The sequence below is a fragment of the Eretmochelys imbricata genome, chromosome 4, assembly GCF_965152235.1.
Source record: "Eretmochelys imbricata isolate rEreImb1 chromosome 4, rEreImb1.hap1, whole genome shotgun sequence".
In the NCBI taxonomy this organism is placed as follows: domain Eukaryota; kingdom Metazoa; phylum Chordata; order Testudines; family Cheloniidae; genus Eretmochelys; species Eretmochelys imbricata.
In genome coordinates, this window is record NC_135575.1 from 54,896,263 (window position 1) to 54,921,543 (window position 25,281).

Below are 25,281 nucleotides of genomic sequence, written 5' to 3' on the forward strand. Positions count from 1 at the left end.
AAAAGAGCTAATGGGATCCTGGGATGAATAAAGAGGGGTATCTTGAATAGGAGTAGAGAGGTTATTTTACCTCTCCCTTTGGTACTGGTGTGATCACTGCTGCAATACAGTATCCAGTTCCAGCATCCACAATGCAAGAAGGATATTGATAAACCGGAGAGGGTTCAGAGAAGAGCCATGAGAATGATTAAAGGATTGGAAAACATGCCTTACAGTGATAGATTCAAAGAGCTCAATCTATTTAGCTTAACAAAGAGAAGGTTAAGGGGTGACTCAATTACATTCTGTAAGTGTCTATATGGGAAGCAAATATTTAAAAATGGGCTCTTCAATCAATGAGAGAAAGGTCTAACATGATCCAATGGCTGGAAGTTGAAGCAAGCCATCTTCAGACTGGAAATAAGGCGTAAATTTTTGACAGTGACATTTTAGCCAGTGGAACAATTTACCAGTGGTCACGGTGGATTCTCCATCACTCGTAATTTTTAAATCAAGGGCCACATCAGGGTTGCAAAACTGTATGGAGGGCTGGGTAGGGAAGGCTGTCCCTCCCCAAACAGCCTGGCCCCCGCCCCCTATCTGCCCCCTCCCACTTCCCACCCCCTGACTGCCCCCCTCAGAACCCCTGACCCATCCACCCCCTCTGCTCCCTGTCCCCTGACCACCCCCTCCCAGGACCCCACATCCCTAACCGCCCCCCCAGGACATCACCCCCTATCCAACCCCCCCTGCTCCTTGTCCCGACCACTCCCTCCCAGGACTTCCCGCCCCTAATGCCCCCCGGGGACCCTACCTCCTATCCAACCACCCCTTCTCCCTGACCACCCCATTCCCCGAACCTCTGCCCCATCCAACTGCCCCCTGCTCCCTGTCCCCTGACTGCCCCCCCAGGATCCCCTGCCCCTTATCCAACCCCCCCACTCCACACCCCCTACCATGCCACTCAGAGCAGCAGGACTGGAAGCCCCGCTGCCCGGCCAGAGCCAGCCACGTTGCCCACGCAGCGTCATAACTACAGGAGAGGGGGGACAGCAGGGTAGGGTCCGGGGGCTAGCCTCCCCGGCTGGGAGCTCAAGGGCCAGGTAGGATGGTCCTGCGGGCCGGATGTGGCCCACAGGGCATAGTTTGCACACCTCTGTTCTAAAAGATACGCTCTAAGAATAATTTTGGGGAAGTTCTGTGGCCTGTGTTATACAGGAGGTCAGACTACATGATCACTGTGATCCCTTCTGGCCTTGGAATTTACCAACTGCTATATGCAGAGCACTGAAAAGCAATCAGATAATCATTTTTAGTCATTATTGATTTGAACCAAATTCAAATGAATGACTTATTCCCCAATCCTGAGAACTATGTGCTTAACTTAAACGAACTGCTCCATTCACATCAGTGGTACCATGCATGTAAGTAAAATTAAGCACATGCATAAGTATTTGCAGATAAAGTTGAAAATCTCCATATTAACTGGCATGTTTGCCATCTATCACTCTGTAAATTGCATCCTTCCCCACCCTTTGTGTCTCGTCTCTTTAGGCCCTGGTCCTGAAAACACTTACGCACATGCTCAATTTTATGAATAAGAACAGTCCCAGGTATGCAAATCTAAATACTGGCGTAAAACCACTCACAAAAGTGAACTCACAACACGCTAAACATGAAGTAGACACAATCCAGTATACTATCTTTGACCAGAGCTATGGACTTAATAAAAACCTTTCAAGGACTTGTCTAGATGGCATGGAAATGTGTGCTTCAGAGGTGTGATTTCTAAAGCACACTAATATATTTGCATTCATTGGTTCACGTAGATCCTGCTGGTCTTTTAGGAACCTTTACGGTACACCAGCCGGGTCATCAGAGACCAACTGATGCACAACATGTTATTGTGCTTTAGAAATCATACCACTATAGTATCCATTACCCCACTATGTAGGCACGCCCTAAAACAGATGCTAGAAAGCAGCCACTTAGTTCCATGAGTGCAACAAAAGTATGTTTCTGAGGGGTACACAGTTCAAGGTGCATTTCCTAGTTTGTCATATCAAATTTGACACATATACAGAATTTCATAAAAAACAGACAATTTAAAAATGCAACCTAAAAGAATAAAAAAGGATTTGTCTATATTGTGACAACGTCTCCATTTTCCTCCTATCTACAGCACAGAACATAAGGTCCTATCCTTAGACTTGCAAGTAACTTTGCTCATGCAACTAGTCTTATTAGCTTTGATGGGACTGCTCATGTAAGTAAAATCACTCCTGTGTCTAAATATTTGAAGGACTAGGCTTTTAATCTGCAGCTCCCAAACCTGATCATTGCATTTACTTGAGCTACAGGTAAAATTATCTGTTTGAGCTCTTAAAGTTGGGTTTTCTCCCCTACCTCTTCCTGTCTTGAAAAGAAAAGATAAAAGAAAAGAGACCTCATTATGCAGAAAGTACAGTACTTGTCACACAGCCAGTCTGAAACAATAGTGTTTGCTCTGCATGTATCTGATCAAGCTGTTATAACTCTTTAACTTTGTAGTTTAACAATTTCCGGGAAGGAGCTCAGGGTTCAGTCAAGAGATCACACTGAAAGAAAGACGTGTATAGTTACTGGAAGGATCAGGTAGCACCAATTTGGTGGATGGAATCATTAAAGATTTAACAAGAGATGTCATATGCAAGCTGAAATATGGGTGACAAATGCCACTGTTTGATGCATTTGTGAAACAAATTTGTTTGAAAAGCTGAAACAAAATGGAGGAGCCTCTGGAAGAGGAAGACAGCACTTTCACCAACATTTCCTTGGCAGATGATTCAGGTAAGAAGCCAGTCATTTGATTATAGAACACAACAAATTTTAAGGCTAAACAATAATATTAGGTAATACAAGTAGTCTGTGTGTGCGCATGCAGATCTCTCATTATTCATTATCTGCTAGAATGTTATTTTTAGAAAATGCCCTTGAGTAAACTTTTCTAGTTGTTTAGTTGAATAAGCCTTGTGATTTTAATAAAAATTGAGATTTTTCTGGGGAGTTGTGGAAGAAGTCTAAATAGTGTACGGTGACACATATTTCCAGCTGGAAATTGTGTAGCCTTCCACTATCTTAGTAGGAAAAAACAGTATGTTTGTTAGCTCAGTAGCTGTTACTGTTAAAAAAAAAAAAAAAAAGAAAGAAATACCCATTGAATACAGATTAGCACCATAATCAATATACAGCAGATAAAGGTCACAAGAAGTGTCACAAATTAATTAGTGACTGGAATGACATAATCTATTCAAATCCCAACGGTTATGCATTTAATTGTTTTTAAAGAAACTGTAAGGGCACCTGCTTGTGGACCAAAAAATTATTTGGAAGGAGGAATAGGATATTTCTATTTATGGGAAAAATTGAATGTGTTATACCATGCATATGTAATAAAATTATTAAAGAGGACAAGCCAGATTCTCAGATGGCATAAATCAGCATGACCTCAGTGGAACAATGCTGATTTACATAGGCCAGAAATGTGGCTCATTGATTACTATGTAGCATGGCCCATTTCTCCCCATTCTATCATATGACTCTTTACTATAACATTTTATTTTGTGTAGTGTCTTTTGTTCATACTGTCTCCCATAATTCAGACTTTTAAAATCTGATTCTCTACCAGCATCATATAAGTGTGATGGAGCAGAGAATCAGACCCTTAAGTATCATTTTATTGCTTTAGAAAGCATGTATCACTATATAGCTAGGAGTTTATATACAAAATTAAAACTATAATTTACATAAACTCACGGGTGGCGTGTATCAGAGGCTTGGGGAGGCTAAGTCTCCCCAAAATAAAACAGGCTGGCCTTGTAGGGGACAAATGCCGTACACGACACAGATCACCTCCCTTTAGAAGCGTGCCAGTCTGCTGCCTTTGTGCCCTGTGCAGTAGCACCAGAAGCTCCCTAGAAGTGTGTGGGGGGGGGGCACCGGTGCCCAGGCTGTGGCCCCACACGTACTCCGCCCTGTCCCGCCTCTTCCTCCCAAGGCCCACGCTTACTCTGCTTCTTCCCACCCCTGCTCCACTTCTTCCCAAGGTCCGTGTTTGGGTGGGTTACACAGAACGGAGGGGTTGGGGGGCGTGTTTGGGATTCATTGGCCACGATCCCCATGCAGTGCAAGCCCAACAAGCCAGTGGATTGTTTCCCCTGCCACAGCACTCGGGGGTGCTGGTGGGGGGAGGCAGGTTGCCCAGGAAAGGGGCAGGGAGAATGGCAGCCTTTGTTCTGTGCCCCAGGGCAGCACCCATTCAGCCCAGCACAGCTCTTAGATGGGGCTGAATTCCTGGTCAGCCGGGGACCAGGTTGCTCTTCCCCAGGCCAGACTCTGCAGGGAAGTAAAGAGGGGTGGGCAGAAGGGGGATTCACAGAGTATCGGTTAAGTGGTTGTCTAGCACTCCCCAACTGCCCTACCCTTCCCCCCACACTATACCCTCTGCACAACCCACCTACACAATACCTGCCTACACAACCCACCTACACACACTATACCCTCCCACCTTTTTCCTGCCTTAAGGACAAATGACTGTGGGGGGAAGGAGCGGGCAGAGAGGAGTGAGCTGTGAGCTACAACTGCACACTAAGCCCTAATTTGTGGGACCCAGGCTTTGGATTCAGTGTATCCAAGCCCGTGCTTGAGCATCCACACTGCATTATAAATCCAGGTTTACAACTGCTGGACCCAGGTCTCATCGCTGTGCTAATGTGTCCATACTGCACTACACAGACCATCTGACTCGGCTCTGTGGCTTGAGCTGTATCCATACTGCAAAATGACAGGGCTTAGACTTGAGTTATAGTGGGACTTGGGCTCTGACTCACCCCCCTAACAGGGGTCTGGGACCCAGGTCCTGACTGCCTGCTGACCCTAGTCAGACTGATTTGTGTGGGGGGCAGAAGAGGGGCTCTGAGTCAGAGCACCGGCTTAGTGTGCAGTGCAGGCATACCCACAGTGGGTCCATGATTTAGGGTAATCTGCATCTGCCCAACACCCACCTTCTCAGACTGGACTAGCATGTGGCTTCTGGCCTTCCAAAGGAGGATCTCAAAATGCTTTAGAAATATTAATGAATTAAGCCTCACAACACATTTGTCAGCAAGGGAAATATTATCACCACTTTACAGATGAGGAAAGGGAGTTCAGGCCTACTTTTTTTAAAGTGTCCACTGACATTGGGTGTCTGTGTCATTTTTCAGGTGCCCAACTTAAGACCCTCTTGGCCTCATTTTCAGAGAGGCAAAGCACATACATTTAGTTGAAGTCCATTGGTGCTACAGCACCCGGGATCTGATTTTCAGAGGTGCTGAGCTCTGACAGCTCATTAATTTGAACTAGATGTAGTTGCTCAGTACCTCTTCAAATCACATCCTAAGCATCTCAAAAGTTATGCACTAGATACTTGACCTATGTGACTTGTCCAAAATCACACAGGAAGTCTGTGGTCACACCAAGAACAGATGCCAGTCCTGTTCTTCAATACCAAGACCACCAAGTCCCCTGAGTGGGTAACACAAACAAAGCTGCTGCCACCATCTATAATATTGATAACTAACATGTCATTTGTCAGTAATTAAAAAACCGTCAAATATAAACACCCAAACCTGGAATTAAACATGCTAAACTAAATAAATATGCTTTGCATTGAAAGCTGAAGTGCGCTACATTGGGGCTCTGGTGGCCCATGGAGAGGTGTGAATTCCAGAGTTGGGGTCCCTTAATGTGATAGGTCTGCCACTGATCCCAGAAATTTTTGTTCCAGCAGGAGTCAACAGCAAGAGCAATAATTAATAATATCACAGGAGAGAGAAATTAAGAGGTACTGAATAGGCAAGACAGAAAAGTGATGTTTTCAGATAAGATTTGAAATCACAGGGAAACAGGGACACAGCATGCTGTTCTAGGAACAGTCATATGATTCAGACCAGTGATCCATCTAGTCCAGTGCTCTGTCTCTGCCAGTGGCCAGAACCAAATGCTTCAGAACAAGATGCAAGAAACCACCTAACCCCTAGTAGTTAGATACTGGTTTAAACCCTGAAGCATAAAGTTTAATATCACTTCCAAAATGTATGTTAGCATTAACTATTATAACTCTGGATGGCAGGAACTGAGGAAGAGAAGGCTTTTGTGGCTATAGTGGTAAGACTGGTGAGAAACAGAGACGAGGCCAATTACAGATGAATGGGGAAAGAAGGAAGGGAATAAGAGTGAGACAGGAAAAGTTCCAAGAAATGAATTACAGCCAGTGCAAGGAGGGAGCAAAACCAACGTGCAATTTGAAACCGGACCCTGAAATGAATGATAAGCAAGTGGACATTGCTTTCAGAATGAGCTGATGTGATTGCAGAAGTAAACGCTCCAGTTATTAAGTTTAAAGTCTGATCACAGAAAGACACTCATCTTAATGAACTGTAGCAAATATTTTTGCACCAATCCTATCAGAAATAGACAAAAATAAAGAACTTTAATACTGAAGAAGACAAATATAGCCTACAAGAAAAATATTGTGCTAAATGTGTGTGCTACCTCATAACATATCAGACCAATAAACATAAAACTGCAAAAACAATGAGCAGTCCGTGGGTTTTTTACCCACGAAAGCTTATGCCCAAATAAATCCATTAGTCTTTAAGGTGCCACCGGACTCCTTGTTGTTTTTGTGGATGCAGACTAACACGGCTACAAAAACTGCAAGTTTACATGTCAAAGTTTCTTTAGTATAAACATAGCAAAAAGTCAGGGAAAATTGTGGCTAAGCAACAGGGTTACTGATTCTGATTGACTGAAAGCCATGAATATTTAATATCTATTGCTATTTCATAACAGCAGCATTTCTCCATTTTGGTGTTAAAACCCAGATTTTTTTAATCTCATTTTTAATTTGAATCAGACAACCAATACAAAATGGTAGCAAAAAGATAAGCTTCAGGAGCAGTACAGTAGCAGCACAGACATCTAGGTGTGTCCAGAAACAATAATTAATATTTGTGAAGCGGTAAAAGTACTTCCACCTTTGGGTAAAGAAGTAAAGGGATACCTTTTCTTTTACATACTAACAACACTTTACAAATTTCTCAAAGATGTTTACAGACCCAACTGATTGTGTAAAGTAAATAAAGACAAAATTTCAACTAAATGGTGAGACCAGCACTTATTGTTAACTGTAGAAGCTAGCATACTGCCATTCTGTACACTGTGTTAAAGGCAACATAAGCTGGAACAAACATTGGATTTGTGCTTGTTTACTTCTTTAAAATGTATAAAGAAGGCCCGAAGTTTTTTCTGCTTTGTGGGTTGGTGTTTTATATATACATGTACATACAAGAAAAACAGGGTAAACAAGAGCTGAATTTCTAATGGAAAAAAAATTGGACATGAAAAGCAAAACCCTTCTCCATAGACCTTTCAGGCCTTCGTTATGCTGTACTTCACAAAGAAGCAAAAAGCATAAACCTACTTCCCCCTTACTGTAAGGTCACCATTAAAGCTTTGGTGAGCTATGACTCATTGACAGGTGTTCTCACAAAACATAGCAGCACAAGGGCTACATTAGCAAAATGCCAAGACCATGCCATGTACTTTATGTTTGTCATCCATAGCCTGAAGCTTGGGGGAGAATCAGTAAGACAAAATTTTTAAAAACTGGATGTCAATTTGTGCATTGGGAAAAATGCACATGCAACTCTTCTGGGTGAACAAAATGGATTATTCTGTATACAAACAGGTTCTTGGCAAACAGTTTGAACATGCAATTGCCATATCGGTATGTACAAATGAGGGTGCATGCATGCACACATTTTCTCACATGCAGGTGGAACTCCCATTTTTTGAAAAAAATCTTATTTAAATGGTTTCTTCATCATCGTCATCATGTTCCTATTATACCTCTGGCGCTTAGGGGGCAGTGACAAAGCTCCTCTACTCCTGTCTGTTTCTGGCAAGTCTTTCAATGGCTCCGCAGCTGTGCCCCAGGTTTTTCAGCTCGGCTTCCACAGCTCTTCGCTCTTTTGGTTGGCCTCATTTTCGCTTGCCTTCAGGTGTCCATCTTATTGCTACTCTGGTGATGGAATCAGTTTCCATCCAAAGCACGTGACTGATCCATCTCTAACGCCTCCTAGATTGCAATGATGGTGCTCAGATCCTCTTGGCTGCACTGTGCCAATAGATCTTGGTTTGAGATTGTTCTGGGCCAAAAGATACGGAGGATTTTTCTGAGGCCGGTTGTATGGAATGAAGACAGTTTGGACATGTCATACTTTCTCATTCCCCAGCATTCTGCACTATAAAGTAGTGTTGAAAGTACGCAGCTCTGCTAAATCTTGAGTTTGGTTTTGGTGTTGTATTTTGTGGATTTCCAGACTGTATTTAGGCTGCTGAAGGTGTTCCTGGCTTTACTGATTTTGTTCTGGCTGCCCTGGCTTGTTCCTCCATCCTGGCTGATGGTGCTGCCCAAGTATGTGAAGGTTTCTACATTGGTGAGAACATAATTCTCTATCCGTACTGGCGATGGTGAGGCAATATTAAAGGTCATGATATCTGTCTTATTGCGGTTGATTTTCAGTCCAATTTGCTGGCTGAATACGTTGAGTCGAGTAGTTTTTTCTTGTATATGGTGTTGGGTATGTGATAGAAGAGCAACATCATCTGTGAAGTCCAGGTCTTCAGGGGATGAGAAGAATGTCCATTTAATGCTTAAATTAAATGGTTTACTTAGTGTTAAAGAGAGGAAACATAAGCAGACTATAAGCTCATTGGGTCAGGAACTATTTCCTATTCTGTGTTTCTACAATGCCGCCCACAATGGGGCCCTGATTTCAATTTGGGCCTATAGGTGCTACTGGCATACAAAGAATATACAATAATATGAGACAGTTCATTACAATAACCTGAGACACAGAACTCATTCATTCAAACAATAGCTTGATTTTGTTTGGGAAATAAAACTGCCATTATGAAACTATTATGGATAATATTAATCAACACTCTTTCTGTTTTTGGTATAGTCTATTTTCTTTAGCTGAGACTGTCAAGTTGTATGAAGGTGCCATGTGTTACTTACAGCATTCCTTACAGCTAGTGGCAAAATGAAATAATAATTGTATCGCATTCTGGCAAAAGCAGCATTACTTGAAAATCTTCTCAAAGGCCATCTGTCATCTCTGCAGATAAAGAAAAGACTTGACATTATAGACCTGTAGTACTTAGCACTGCTAGTAAAAAGTATCAAGCAGTTTGTATTCCTTTTCATTTCCCCACCCGTAACAATATTGGTTAAACAAGGAAAAACTGAAGTCTAAAAAGTGATGTGCCATACTCATTTTAGAAAATGTACAACGGATCCTATTGTTGATGAAAAGGGAGCATACATTCCTGTTCTAATGGGGAACAGTGAAGCCTGTGTTGTCAGTCAGTGGAAGCAGATTCCTCCTGTACCTGTAACATTGTCAAGAGAAGTAAATGGTTTATTGGTGTATCCTATGCATCACAGAAAAAACCATGATGCAGACACAAGTTTTAGAAATAAAACACCCAAAAGTGTTCACCACCAGTAGGAAGTGACAAGCTATATTACTGTTTGTCTGTTGTGTCAGGAGTCAAAACATGCTGAGATTCTGTCTCTCTTTCTAGTCATAATATAATTGTACATATTTATGCACTCAAATAATCTTGACTATTAATGATGCCTTATATGCTGAAAGATCATTGCTATTATATGGAAAATACTCTTTTCAGTGAAGCTGAATAAATTAATTCCTTTTGCAAGCAATGTCAGCTAGTTTTAGGAAATCTTAATTGGAACTTGGGATACATGTAAGTATAGATAATTACTTTTGTACAGTGAAACTTGCTGTTCCTGTAGTTGAAGATAATATGGGCTACAGTACCATGAATACCTCTCCTGGCCTGGCAAAATGCCTTAGATAATATTATAAAGAAAATTAATAAGAAATGGATTAGTGCTGGTTCTTAGTTACATGTAAATCAGTTGTGACTTCAGGGTCACTGATGTCTTGCTAAAAATTATACGGTGTCTCTCTCACTCTCTGTGTAAATTTTCAGTCAGAAAATACAGTTAGCTGAAGTAAATGATCTAGTGTGCAATGTAAAAACAGCTTTAATAAACAAAGACGCTGAATAGTGGAACATTACTTAGGGCAGTGTTTAAGTATTTCCAGTAATAAAAAGAATCCTCTTATTTCTTCTTTAAACAGCGCTGAATAGATATTAGTGTCTTGGTGTGCTGCTTTACAAGACAGAACAATCAATTTTTAGCATATGTGATTAGTAATAAAATGTTTTCTTCAAGATAAAGGGCACTGAATTTCAGAAACAAAAATAAACTAGCAAAATTCTATGAACATAGTTTATGCCTAATCTCTCAACCTTCTAGTGAATGTTTCAGACAGTCTCTACTACTCAAAAACAAATAACCAAAATCAAGGATGACTAATTTGCACTTACTCATATGCAAATAAATATCTGCCCTTTTGATTTTGTTCTTCTCAGTGAGAGAGGAGCCAGGTGGCAGCTAGGGTGACCAGATGTCCCTATTTTATAGGGAAAATCCCGATATTTGGGGCTTTGTCTTATATAGGTGCTTATTACCCCACACCCCCGTCCCAATTTTTCACCCTTGCTATCTGGTCACCCTAGTGGCAGCAGATCTGCTTCTAGGTTCTCACCAAAGTATAGTTAATCTTCAGAAAGGCAAATCTGATTGGATGTAGAGATGGGTATTTGACATCATACATGTTACTCCCGGGGGAATTCTGCACCACTACATACAGGCAAAATTCATGTCCCTCACAGAATATTTTTTTCTCCGCAGAAAATACATTCTGCCGGAGAGGCACTGCAGTTACACCTTTTACCCACGAGGGGCTGCAGTGGTGCCAGAACAGAAGCAGCTGCTTCCACTCAGGAGCAGCCAGCCGCAGAGAGGGGAGAAGGAGGAGAAGAAGCTGTGTTACTCACAGTGCCCTGCCTGTGGGGCCAGGTGAGGAGGCATGGGATATAGGGGGGATGGACAGCATGGGACACATGGGGCTTCTGAGGTTGTGTGTCACAGACTGGGGTTCAGAAGGGCTAGCGGGGAACAGACTGGGATGGGGGCTGAATGAAAGTGGGGGTGCAGGGACACATGGGAACAGGGGGTGGATGAGTGAGGGTGCAAGGACACATGGGGATGGAGGACTGGGTCGGTGAGTGGGGGTGAAGGGACACATGGGGATTGGAGGGATGCAGGGACATATGGGGACAGGCGCAGATGTTCCTGATGGAATGAGAGAGGCTAGGGGTCAGTCAGGGTCTGCATGGGGGAGGCTCACCAACTCCCTAACAATCCCCCACCCCCCCAAAAAACTGTTCCATACTTCTCTCACCCACACCCGACAACCCTCCAGGTTCACTCCCAGGCTTCTTCCAGCAATCACTTCCCTCTCCCTCAGCTCGTCTGCTACCCCTAACTCCCCCAAGCCTTTGCACTGTGTCTGAGGGGTGTGGGAAATAAGTTTCTGTGTTGTAGTTTAAATGAATTATTACTCAAAGTTCTGTATGCCTCGTAAGGAATCTATTTGTCAAAAAACATTTCTTGAATCTTTTTTGTTGTCTGTATTGTTACAGACATACTTGCTGACAGGTATTTTAAAATAAATTACCTAAATAATTGAAACTGGCATGATTATATTGTGTTATTTTGACAATTAAAATACGCAGAATGCAGAATTTTGGAGAATTTTAAAATATTGTGCACAGAATTTTTAATTTTTTGGCACAGAATTCCCGCAGGAGTAACATGCATGTGATATCAGACTCCCTTTACCCATCAGAATCAGTGCAACTAATCATGAGAAAAAATAACAACCAGACTATTTTGTCTGATATCCTTCAAAGGGAACACTTATGTACTGATTATGACGGTATTTCTTTTATAAAGGGATCAGCACTGTTGCTTTTTCTGGCAAATTTATCAATGTAGGTGATCACTATCACCTTCAGTGTACTCCTAGAAAGTATCCAGACAAGATCTTTGTGCTAACACTTTTGAAAAGTAAGAAGTGACAAATTTTATGTAAAGAGGTCAGCAAAACACTGTGAAATCAGGAGAGTTACACAACGGATATATTTGGTCTACTTCACTCAAAAGGGACACAGTCAGTTAAGATTCCAAAATGTACCTTCCCTAAAAAGGAGGGTAAGTTCCATGTAGTGTCTAATGCCAAGGATCTCTGTATGCAGGGCATTACTTGGAATTTATTTTGCATTAAGCAAGGTAAATGATCGTTATTTAGTAAAATATAGCACCATATGCATGCTAGGCACTCTACAGACAAAGTCCCTGCCCCAGAGAGCTTCCAACCCAAGGAGCCCCACTGACTTCACTTTGATTCTGCCTGCACAGTTCGCAGTGCATTACTGGGGTCTAAGTGGACACAACCTATAAATGAGATCTGGGGGAAGGATGTAAAGAAAAGAAAAAAAAAAAAACAAGTGACAGAGCAGCTGTGTCTAGCAGATATGTTGGTTTCACTTTTTAAAAAATGTACTTTTTCAATTTATCATCTATTTATGTAACACTTTGCTGAGGAGTAGGATTTGCAGGCACGAAACAAACTGTATCCCTTTAAAATCCTCAAGATTTTTTTTTATTCTGAACTTGTCGTAGACTATGAAAATTTAAAAAGCAAACAAACTTACCTCAGTCTTTGTTCTGCTGAAAGTGTTGAAAACATAGTCCATCTTCCAGTTCAGCTTCCTCCAACATAGCTAGCTCACTGCCATTTCACTTTCTTGAAAATATCTTTCACAGTGTTGCTACTGCTGTCTTGGTCCCAGGATACGAGAGACACAATTTGGGTGGGGTAATATCTTTTACTTGACCAAATACTGTTGGTGGAAAGGACAAGCTTGCATGCGGTACAGAGCTCTTCCTCAAGTCATTCCCTTGTCAGCCTTTGGGGGACCATCAATATTCAGGATGGCAGGCAGACACAGATGATCCCCCAAGGTCTCACAAGGCAAGGACTGTACCACTTACACGCTTGTCCTTTCCACCAATAGCAGTTAGTGCAATAAAATATTACCTCACCCACCTGGTCTCTCTAATACCTTTCACCCTTCACTTTCCAGATCTTCACTCTGATGCATACAGTTGGTATTTGTTTAACAGCTTGCCCCTTATTGGTTACATAGTTACACATGTTCTTGGTTCAGGTCCCAAGCTCCTCCACTCTACCCTTGCATTTAAAGAACATCATCATAACAACATCTCTCTGTGTATTCACCAAGGAAATATTTCTCTCCTCCATCCCACACGTATCTCACACAGATTACTTAAGTATAGAAGAGTCAACCGTCCACCCTCTACTCTCTTGTCCTGCTAACTTCGAAAACACTGAACAGAATCAGGAGGCTTTTGATGGGAAAAGTTGCCAAGTACTTAAGGGACTAGTCTAGGACTTCCCTGCTCTATTACAAACTTTCTATGTGATCCTGGGCAAGTCACTTAGTTTCTCTGTGCCTCAGTCCCCCATCTGTAAAAGTGGGATTGTAGAGGTGTTGTGAAGACAAATACACTAAAGATAGTGATGCACTCAGATACTATAGTCATAGGGACCATATAAGTACCTACAAAACAAATGTGGCAGTATATGATTCAGACTACCAAGAGCTAATCTAGCTAATAGTGCTACTGTAACACATGCAAGGAAACATTTGCCCAGTTCCCTGTGCATCTTTAAATAACTTAATAACCTAATACTGAATTCTCCATCATCTCATTTTCTGCATCAGTTGAGACCTAAAACTATACGATTTTATAAACAGAGAAATGTAAACCTCAGATAAGATAAAACAACACAAAGCACATTTGCTCTCCCAAATGATCAGAGTTATTTATCAAAAATAGACATTCTGATAGGATCCTACCCCAAACTGAGCAAAGTAAAACAACCCCTGACAGCACCCCACACGACAAAATGGAAAACAAACGCAAGGCAGAATTTCCAATGTTTTATCCAACATGATTTTATAATTCAGACAACTGGCTGGTCCACAAAAGAACAAGCTAGAATAATGGTCTGAGGACATCTCTTATTACAAGCAGTTACACTCAGTCATAGAAAGAGTCATAAACTAAGCAAGGACTCCATTGCAAGCCCACTCCATCTTAAAAAAACAAAACAAAAAACAAAAATCTCTAGGATTAATTTATGAACATTTTTACAAAATAATAACAGCATCTACATAGGCATTTTGGAGTCTTCCCCATTGTTCTCCTCCTCCTTGCATTTTTATAAACGTTATTAATGGTTATTAAACCACTAATTTACTTGGAATTTACTTGAGACTAGTTTGGAAACCTAGCAATTATACCACACCAGTGAACACTGTAATTTGTGCAAGAACCAGGTCTTTTGCACTTTAGAGGCCTGTGAAGTGCTGAATACCTTACCTTATACCTTCAGCTCCCATTCATTTAAGTAGGAACTGAGGGTGTTCAGCATGTTACCCTGCTGAAATAGCATAGTCAGGCCCAGGAGCAGAAGGGGGCAGTGTTTTAGTTAAATGAAACCCCATGACTGATAAAAGGAGTGGCACTGCTAGGATCCAAAGCTCCCTGTCTTAAAACAGGGAATAATGGGAGGGAGAAACTACTACAGATTTGAAGAGAAGTCTCCTCAGGTAAAAAACACCTGTAACAATTTTTTTGTTTGTGGACAAAAGGGAGTGGTTTTTGCCTGGCAAACAAACTCCACATATGCACACATACATATGCAAAAGCCATCCATGCTCTTGAGTTTAGAAGGAATTTAATTAAAAACAGGAGAAATGGATTGTGCTGGTAGTTTTGTTGTAGCAGTACTACACTCGGTCTATGCCAGAGATCTAAGATGACTCTTGGTTGCGAGGCTGGCAGCATAACAAGGGCAGCATGCAAGATCATAGGGAGAGAGCTAGCTTCTGTCATTCTACTAGTAGCACTCGCTGGCCAATCAAGGGGTGCCACTGACAAGCTCCGAAGTCATAGCTACAGTACTGGGGGCTTGTTTGCAGGGATTAGAGAGGATTAGAGAGGTTTAAAAAAACCGAAAACCTTTTCTAAAAGCAAACAGCTTGCAGCAGCTCTAATTACAAAGGCATGACAGAGAGGGTGAGGATCAGCCATAAATCCTTTCATATCCTGAGAAACGTGTTCATTTTTATATAAACTGTTGCTTGTTAGGTAAAAAGAAGAGTGGTTTTTGTTTGTTTTTAAAATTAGCACAGCATTTAGGAGGCATCCATCAACATGGTACAGTACCATGGAATACTTTCCAAGGTGTAAATACAGCAGAAAACACACTTCCCCTGAAAGGGAGTGTATAGTCCAAGACACTCACCTACATACCCATGTGGCACAAGTTATCTATCTATAACCAGGTACTTATGTGCTGTCCCATCCCCCTTGAAAAAAACATTCTGGTATATGAGATGGCTAAACTTGAGGTGTCAACAGATTATAAAACAGGAGAGTTCACTTAGTTGTATCCGACATCTGATTTTCTACATTGCATTTTCAGGATGCGACTTGAAAGTAGAAGCAAAATCAAACCAAACCAAAAACCCTTCAAAACACGCCAGTGGCTTCTTTAGGTCCAAAATGATCTTAGTGGGATCCGTGTATGTGCATTCAAGGACAGATTTTGGCTGAAACACAGTAAAAGCTATCAAAAGATTTCCAATCTAAAAATTCTAAATTGCTCAGGCACTTATACAGAATATCTTGCAGACCATACCACTGACATTAATGTCCACTCTTTGTGGCAGGGGCCATCTTTTTGTTCTGTGTTAGTACAGTGCTAGCAAAACACGGTCCTGGCCCATGATTAGGGCTCCTAGCTACTACAGTACTAAATGTAACAATAATAATATTGGAAAAGTGTTTTTACATGGAAATCTGTAAGAAGTCTAGATGACAAAAGACATAATCACAAATTTGCGCCTCTGCAACATGTAGTATTTGTATTTTCCCTATTATATGGTTATGATACATTCTAGCAATATTTTATGGTCTCAGAATACTACATTATCAGGTGGTATTAATTTGAAATTATTAATAGATAGAATATTGATAATTAATGGTTACATGCATTCAGCTACACTCTATTAACCTAACTTTAATAAAATGGCATTTCGGTACCGTTAACACAACAAGTGATTGTGCAATCTACAGTCTAATCAGAAAAAAAATCTAAATGCAAATAAGAAGAACTTTCCTGAATCTATTTAAAAGAAAAGAGATTTGTGCCTAGCCTAACTAGACACTAGAGGTCTCTCTTACGCCATCATTGGTTCTCATTTCATTGGTAGAACTGAGAGGTAAACCTGATTTTGGGTGAAGGCTCAGACTGAAACATCACAATGCAGCATCACCATGTCACCATATACAATAATTACATAGGCTTTATAGAGCACTGTATACCATTGAAGCATTGTACAAACATTAACAAAAATAGTAATATCATTTGAGCTTCATAGCAATCTCCCAATCAGTGCACTCTAACAAAATGCCCTCATCTCTTACACTGTACTGTAGGATCTGAGAAGGTGCACTCACCCAATTTTGGGTTGAAAGAAAAGGAATACTTCTGGCACCTTAGAGACTAACCAATTTATTTGAGCATGAGCTTTCGTGAGCTACAGCTCACTTCATCGGATGCATACTGTGGAAACTGCAGAAGACATTATACACACAGAGACCATGAAACAATACCTCCTCCCACCCCACTCTCCTGCTGGTAATAGCTTATCTAAGGTATAAGGTAATAGCTTATCTATTACCAGCAGAAGAGTGGGGTGGGAGGAGGTATTGTTTCATGGTCTCTGTGTATATAATGTCTTCTGCAGTTTCCACAGTATGCATCCGATGAAGTGAGCTGCAGCTCACGAAAGCTCATGCTCAAATAAATTGGTTAGTCTCTAAGGTGCCACAAGTACTCCTTTTCTTTTTGCGAATACAGACTAACACGGCTGTTACTCTGAAACCTGGAATTTTGGGTTGGTCCACTAACTGAACCAGTTCCCAACATAAATTAAAGAACCCTGATGGCTGATCTAATTTATGCTGACTACAGTTTTGAATGACTATTCTGGCAGCTGGGTCATAAGAGATCCCTAACCATGCCCCCTTGCCAATCCCTGTGTGGGAAGCTGGGAGAGCTGCAAGGTGATACAGTCTCTAGGTCACAGCAGTTCTCAACCAGGGGGCTGGAAATAGGATTCAGGAGGGCTGTCAAGCAGGACCAGCCTTGGACTTCCTGGGGCCCAAGGCTAAAGCTCTGGAGCCCCATGGGGGCTGACGCCCCAGAGCCCCACTGCCTGGGCTGAAGCTGAAGCTTGAGCAACTGAGCTTTGCAGGGCCCTGGACAATTGCCCTGCTTGCTACCCCATAACATTGGCCCTAGCTATTATAGGCATAAAAACAGCTGTTGTGACACAGATGGGCCATGGAGTTTTTATAGCATGTTGCGCGGGGGTGGAGGGGGCTTGGAAAGAAAAAGGTTGAGAACCCCTGTGTTCTAGGTCACCTGAGGATTCCTATCTACCTGGAGGAATCCTTCAGTATTGTCTAAGCCAGCCTTAGGACAATTTTCAGTCCAAAGGCGCCCTATCCAGATCAGAATCTGGAGCCTTGATTGGAACTCTCAGAGTAGCTGGCTTCTCATTTGCCTGATAAACACAGGTTATGAGTCTCATCTTGTGAACATTTACTTCTGGGTAGAGGACCCACTACGATGAATAATCCCATTAAAGTAAATGAGACTACTCACAATATTAATACTATACTACTTCTGCACTTACAGAAACATAAAGATGTTAATAAAATCCAACAGATGTGCATAAAAAGCAATAGGAGAAATTCAAATGGTTTGGGAATTAGTGACTGAGTCGAATAAGTATCCATATTTAGCCAGAGATGAAATCCCATAGATGCTGCACAAGTGTCCCTCAGTACCTGATGCAAAGGACTGTTGTACCTTGGAGATACACCTTGTGATTACTGGCACATATCAGGTTTCAGAGTAACAGCCGTGTTAGTCTGTATTCGCAAAAAGAAAAGGAGTACTTGTGGCACCTTAGAGACTAACCAATTTATTTGAGCATGAGCTTTCGCGATGAAGTGAGCTGTAGCTCACGAAAGCTCATGCTCAAATAAATTGGTTAGTCTCTAAGGTACCACAAGTACTCCTTTTCTTTTGGCACATATCAGAAACACTTCTAGAGGGTGGAGTGTTACTTAGCCTTTATCCCCATTCAGAGCTAATTTGCATGTGCCTTTTACCAAGGCAGCCAGGGGAACATTTTGCATATGTAGTATTGCCAACCTCAAGAGATCAAAAATAATGGGTTGACCCCCACCCCACCCCCAATAATGAAACTGGCCCATAAAATCATGATTTTAAAAAAAAATTCCAAGTAATATTTTTAGCATTTTGACTTTGTAACCTCTCTATTCCTCCACCAATAAGTGTGTGTGATAATTTCAGACTGAAAAGTCAATCTTTAATGAACTAAAAAAACCACACACCTGTCCCTGCCTGCTCAGATGAAGACTCTAGTACTTACCCTCTCCTTGCCCCTAAGATAGGGGAACTGCTATCCATTTCTCATTGGTCTTGACCCAGCAGCAACATTCTGGTCACAACCAATTTCCAAGAGTTGGCACAACCAACTTCCCCCTGATGCTCAGAGGGAACTCCCCTTCCCCACCCCCAGGCTGAGGGAAGCTGCCATCTGATCTTCTCCATGTCCTACCCCACTCACTATCCTCTGCACCTCCTCAGCTCCCTACTGCATCCCCCCCTCAAACCACTAAATCTGCCTTCTGCTCCCCCTCCTTTCAGACTGTCCCTGCTGCTCCCCACGGTCCCTGTGTCTGTGCAGCCCCTGAACTACACTGGCAGCCGTTTTGCCTGTGGGCTGGGTTCAGCCCCTTGACACCCGTGGGCGATGATAACGACTTTAGCAAGGGCCGCTGGCTGCCCCACGCGGATGGGCCACCAGGACAGGGCAGCCCCCGTGCTGGTTCCACCCCCGGGGACAGTCACAGGAGACAAGGGGAAAATTCATGAGTTGGCGCCTTTCCGCCTATTTTCAGGAGACAGGTTAAAAAACACCCCAAGCGGGCAGCGTTGGGACACGGCTCAGGCCTGCTTTGCGGCTGCCAGGGCAACACCACCCCCCGCGAGCACAACTGCTGCAGGAACAGGCCCACCGAGGGCCACAGCGAGCCTCTGAGCTAGGGCCCGCCTATACCCCGCCCTCTTTCCCAAGCCTCCTTTTGGTCTCGCAGGCTCCTCCCCCGATGGGACAGCTTATCCAATCAAGCAAAGCGCCAGAGTGACGTTAGGACAGATGTTCGCTCCCTTTGCTTATTTGCTGTCCCTGTGGAACGCCCCGCCCTCCGGAGCGGTCTGATCCCTCCCGCCCCGCCTCCTCGAGGGTCTCTGTTCCGTTTGTCGGGTGAGCGAGGCGCGGTGCGTGCGCACCGGCCCTGGGCAAGACGGCTGCGCAGGCGCGCTGGGGAGAGGAGGCGGAGCGGCAGTGAGTTGGTTCTGGGCGCCGGGGACCGCAGGCTGTCGAGCAGCGGCGCGACTCCGGGGTGAGTGGGGCGGGGTCGCCCCGCTTCGGGGCTCCTAGCTGAGCGCACTGGGCCAGCGCCGCGTAAGCGAGATTCGGCTCGGCTGAGCCCGGCCAGCGGCGTTGGTCGCTGCGGCGGGGCGGGGCCGAGGCTACGGTAGGCGGCAGGCCGGGGCGGCGGAGCTGTTCCGCTCGGTGCCCGGCCGCTGCTCCGCCCGTCCCGCCGGCTGCGCTGGGGGAGAGAGCCGTTCCTGGCGCTCCGCCCTGTGCAGCGCGGGCTGTCCGCATAGCGAACCCGTCTGGAAGGGCCCGTGCCCCGGCTGAAGGCAGGACACAGCAGCCCCCAGTACAGCATTGAGCCGGTCTGTACAGGGGAGAGGCGCCCAGTGCTTGTCCTGTGAACTGACCCAGGCCTGACTGACTGACTGCAGCTGTAGCGCTAGTCACTTACTCCCTGTGTGCCCTGACAGACCAATTACCTGGAGTGCAGATTGGGGCAGGGCTACGCTTGCAGATGTAGAGCGCTTTGAGTTAAACCCGCCTTGGAAGAGCGCAGTAGGGAAAGCGCTGCAATCTGTCCACAATGACAGATACAAGCACATTGGCGTGACCACCTCAGCAGCTCTTGCAACGGCTCCAGAGAGCAGTGTGTTGGGGTAGCTATCCCAGCATTCAAGTGGCTGCAGTGTGCTTTTCAAATGGGGGAAGTGGAGTGTGACAGGGAGTGTGTTGTGCATATGTGGGGGGAGAGAGCATGTCAGCATGCTGTCTTGTAAGTTCAGACAGCAGCAGACCCTCTTCCCCCACCTCTCTCTTTCACACACATTCCACACTAATGGTTGCTTTGTCTCCGAGCAGATAAGCATGCCGCCTGTCAGAAATGGAGCTTTCAAAGGGCATATCCACATTCCTACAGTGAGTTCAAAACAATGACAAGAGTGGCCAGTTGACTTAAGGGGATTATGGGATGTTTCCAGAGCTTGATCAGAATGCAGTAATGCAACACCTCGTTCACACTGATGCCCAGGCATTTCAGCCAAGGTGCAACAAGTGTTAATCTTCTTGCCGAGGTGGAGTACCAGGAGCGCTCTAACCATGGAGTCAGAGCACACTATCTGCCTTCCAGTGTGGACGGGTAGTGAGCTAGGGCGTCCAGGGCTGCTTTAATGTGCTCTAACTCGCAAGTGTAGCCAAGCCCTAGGACTGGGACTAGGAATCGGTTTGAAAGCCTCTCGCTGTTCTGTTTGGTCTGTGTGTGAATGGGGGCTAGGCAATACTTGACTCACCACCATAGCCCCTGTAAAATTCACCTCTAAAGATTATTACTTCTATGTTATAGCAGCAGCTGGTTCTTCTTTTGACATTATTTTTTTTCTCTTTAAGCAGAACTCCTTCCAGAAGACCTGAATCCAGGAGTGGAAAGTTCCCCTTCCACAATGATGAATGCTGACATGGATGGTAGAAGGCCTTTATTCTTAACTAATATTCTTTAGTGTAATAGCAAATTCTGCCACAAAGACTGCACTAAAGTTTATGTGGTTTATTGCAGCTGTTGAGGCTGAAAATCAGGTGGAACTGGAAGAAAAAACACGGCTTATTAATCAAGTTTTGGAACTGCAGCACACACTCGAAGGTTAGCAGTTTTCCATCCTAGAATGTTGCAAATGTTGAGCAGCATGCACGTATTTCTAGGGAGACTCCCGGTATTCTATGTTAACGCTTAATCTACTGATCAAAAGGGCAATCTAAAGTACTGCTATCCATGGCCTTTACCCAAGGGAACGTTTACCACAAAAGGCAGAGTAAGATACATAAATGTGATGGACAGCTACTTCATTGGCACCAAACAACATATTTTTCTATGATTTAGTGTCCAGGCCCTTTGATATGCTCCCAAATCACTCAAAAGTCAAAATGGACCTGCTTCAGTAACTTTTCTTTTTGTCATAGAGTAAATATGGTTGTGGATGAGCTTATTAATGCTTGAAGTTCTGCAAATTTCTATGGCTGCTTAGTCAACAGTAGATAAGCATGTTAGCACCTGAAAAATTAGGTGAATCACACAAAATATGATTCTATGATTCTATGAAATAAATCTACAATTGAAATCTTAAACAGTCCAGAAACAGAAAAGTGAAGGGTAATTAACAGAATGAGATGGTTGGGTAACAAGTTTGCCATATGATAAGACTTTTCTAAATGAAGTTATTTGCAACATGACAAAGAAAAGGAGTACTTGAGGCACCTTAGAGACTAACAAATTTATTTGAGCATAAGCTTTCGTGAGCTACAGCTCATTTCATTGGATGAAGTGAGCTGTAGCTCACGAAAGCTTATGCTCAAATAAATTGGTTAGTCTCTAAGGTACCCCAAGTACTCCTTTTCTTTTTGCGAATACAGACTAACACGGCTGTTACTCTGAAACAGTTGATTTAGAAAAAGACTGTTGGATGACTTATGCTACTGTGGTGTTTCATACTGCATTGTCTTGCAGTTTTACCTTATGTAAAAACTTGATTTGGGTGTATCACATGGCTTAAGTGTGTTGTGTTTAAAGACAATTTTTTTTTTTAAAATAGATCTGTCAGCACGAGTAGATGCTGTTAAGGAAGAAAACCTGAAACTCAAATCAGAGAATCAAGTTCTTGGACAATATATAGAAAATCTCATGTCTGCATCTAGTGTTTTTCAGACAACTGACACAAAAAGCAAACGAAAGTAAGGGGTTGATTTCCAGATTACATCATTGTATTGCTGCTGCTTTTTCTGTTTTCATTGGCATAGGCTACATGAGTTAAAATACCGTAGTTTTTGGCTTCTCTGGCTATTTGAAGATTAATAAAAACTATAGATAGTTAAAAACATTATCATAAACAACTGGAGCCATGAGTTTGTGTATTGTTAGCCTTTGAGCAATGTGCAAATGTAATGTAGAGACTTCATAACTAGACTTGCATATTTGTTTCAAAAATCAACAATGGCATGTCTTGTCAAAACTGGATTCAGTTTGTCAGGTTAAGCAAACATCGGACTGTCAACTATTTAAGATTTTAGGATAGTGTCTTGTAGCAGAATAATACGATGATGTGTAAAATGGTGTTAATCTTATTTTAAATGAACACTTAAACTTACTTTGCACCACCTTTTCTTCAGCTCAAAAAATAATTTTCGGTATCTGTCTAGAACACAGTCATTACCCCTTCAGATGAAAACAAACATTTTAAAAAATAAATATTTTGAACAGGTTAAGGATTTTCATGAACTAGCGGAGACGTGACTGTTCTCTGTAGGGTTTGAAGGGCTTGCTTGTTCTTGACAAACTGAAGATTAAACCCAGTTTGTAAAAGATTTTATGGGGACTGCTGAATTACAGGGATGTTAAACTATTTACAAGGTGTACAATATCTTTCACACTTCAAACCAGTTTCTTTTCCCTAATTGCCAGCAGTTTTTCTATTTGCTAATGTCATTCAAGGAGGTGGTGTTATGCCATCTCAAGAACTACTCATCTTAGCATATCTGCTTTTGTAGTGGGCGCTTTGCCAGCATAGCTATATTGTTTTTTTTACACCCCAATGGACATGTCTATATTGACAAATCTTTGTAGTGTAGACCTGGCCCTAGTCTCTGTGTGCCACTGGAGCACTGTGCAGGTGCCGGAAGCTAGCCTACTGTTTCAAACATTTGGTGCCTGACCAGTCTCCTTGTACTGATTTCTATTGCCATAGGTGGTAACTTTCAGTTCTTGCACTAATATGCTTCTGTGCTATCAGGAAGGGGCAGAAATTGGTAGTGCTGGGATGGGACATTCTGGTGACATGAGTAGTTGAAATGCTGTTTCAGCACAGGTTCAAGGGAACTGATTTATGTGACCCTCAGCAACCGTTCAGTTTCCTAGTGTAGATGTGTTAAATGGTCTGCTGTTACTGGGGTTGGGCTGTAGTAAAGGTCAGCAAAGTCTTTACAAATATTTCTAGTGTACTTCAGTATTAATAGTGAAAAAGCAAAAGGTATCAGTATTGAAACTTACACATATCTCCCAAATGTCTTTATATCAAGCTAGTTGATTGGCTGTGGTTTTATGAATGTTAGTTAAAACATCTTTTCAATAACGGAAATCACTTTTCCCATGCTAAGAGGTAAAGTAAAATGTGTTCTTGTCAAGGCTGCATTTCATCACTACTGTGATGGATTTTGTAAAATAAAAACAAACATGAAAATTATGTTTGGGTGAGTGGATGTAACTGTAAAGAGTTAAACCAATGTCAGACTGAGCTTCCTTGGCAGCTAAAAGAGCTAGAGTTCAGCAACACCAGAGTGGTGACACACAAGACCACATCCATGAAAGATTGAGACTGTTCAGGCAATGGGGCCTTGGTCCCTCCCCCAACTGTTTAAAAAAAAATTTACACCTGCATAGTTTTAGATGGCTGCAGGTGGGATGCCCCAAGTGAAGCTTCTAAGTCCGATATTGAGTCAGGGCCCTGGTTGTAACAAGGTTAAATTTGTAGAGGGAATGGGACCTAACCTGGCTCGGGCTTTAACCCAACTGCCTGGCCAACATAGTGGCTGAGTCTTAAACCCCTGACAGTAATTTTAAACTCCCTTGGGGTTTATCTGTCCCCTTCATGCTTACTAAACACCCTGTGTGTACTCAAGTACTGGCAGCAAATAGGATTAATCTTTTGGCTAATTACTTAGGCAAGTGGTGTTTGGGTATAAAACTGCCCATGACACTTGTCTTTGAAAAATATATACCTTTGCTCCTTTCTCCATAACTGTCCTATGACTTAAGGGATAGCACTACACCCCCTTTACATAATAAGAAAGATCTGCCATTGTCACCTGGTGCACTAGTTAGAGTTGAGCCACTTTCCTAAAATCAAGGAGTAATCTTAATCATGTTTTGTATTAATGTAAGATTGGATAGTGGTATTTTAGCCATATGTACATAGAGTAGTCATTTCAACTGTAAACATTTTGCTTCCCACTGTTGTGGCCTTTTAACTTATGAACATTTTAAAATTGTGTTGTATTTCTGATTTTACATTTAATAAAAGCTTTTGACTTGTCTCAGTTGGTTTGTCTTAGAATGGACAGTATATAGGGTTGGAATGTTTTACAGATGTAAATGTGGGAGTTAAGGCTGTTCTAAACTAATGTGAAAAAGTTCTACATAGAAATATTACTTAAACAGTAGGCATTATTAGCATTTGCTAACCACATTGAGTATATAGTATTTTTCAGTAAGTTATCACTGTATAGGGCCCTGACACTGGTTGTCTCTGGGTACTAAAATTAAATTTATGGATAGCTATCCAGTGAAACTAGTCAGAAATAGAAAATTCATATTCACTACTTTCCCTCAACTTTGTTTCTCAAAGTAATTAACCTGAATAAGCTGCAAGTGCACCAAAAGAAATCTCTCCTGTAAATACTTTACATTGCTGTATGATGTACACAAATTATTTTGTATTCTAAACACGACATAGTGGGTACGAAAAAGGCCCAATCTATTCCATTAACTGCAGTGGGATCAGACCCAAAACATGTCAGATTGGTAAGTTATCATGGCCCCAATGATTTGGGCATCTAAAAACCACACTAATAGAGAACCTAATCAAAACTGAAGAG

General features: G+C 42.5%; 1 protein-coding gene across 4 annotated transcripts; it reads left to right on the plus strand.

Moving 5' to 3' along the window:
* Nucleotides 1-2,609: 2,609 nt before the first annotated feature.
* SCOC (short coiled-coil protein) lies at nucleotides 2,610-24,720 on the plus strand. Of its 4 annotated transcripts, none has more exons than XM_077815262.1 (5): nucleotides 2,610-2,808; nucleotides 10,856-11,023; nucleotides 21,034-21,105; nucleotides 21,197-21,280; nucleotides 22,227-24,720. In XM_077815262.1, the coding sequence occupies exons 1-5, from the start codon at nucleotides 2,745-2,747 to the stop codon at nucleotides 22,367-22,369; spliced, it is 531 nt and encodes a 176-aa protein (XP_077671388.1). In that variant the 5' UTR covers nucleotides 2,610-2,744; the 3' UTR covers nucleotides 22,370-24,720. The 4 variants fall into 4 exon arrangements, with proteins under 4 accessions (XP_077671388.1, XP_077671392.1, XP_077671390.1 ...); XM_077815266.1 differs by lacking the exons at nucleotides 2,610-2,808; nucleotides 10,856-11,023 and adding exons at nucleotides 19,514-19,669; nucleotides 20,506-20,562 and having other exon boundaries at nucleotides 21,031-21,105; XM_077815263.1 differs by lacking the exons at nucleotides 2,610-2,808; nucleotides 10,856-11,023 and adding exons at nucleotides 19,593-19,669; nucleotides 20,506-20,562.
* Nucleotides 24,721-25,281: the final 561 nt, after the last annotated feature.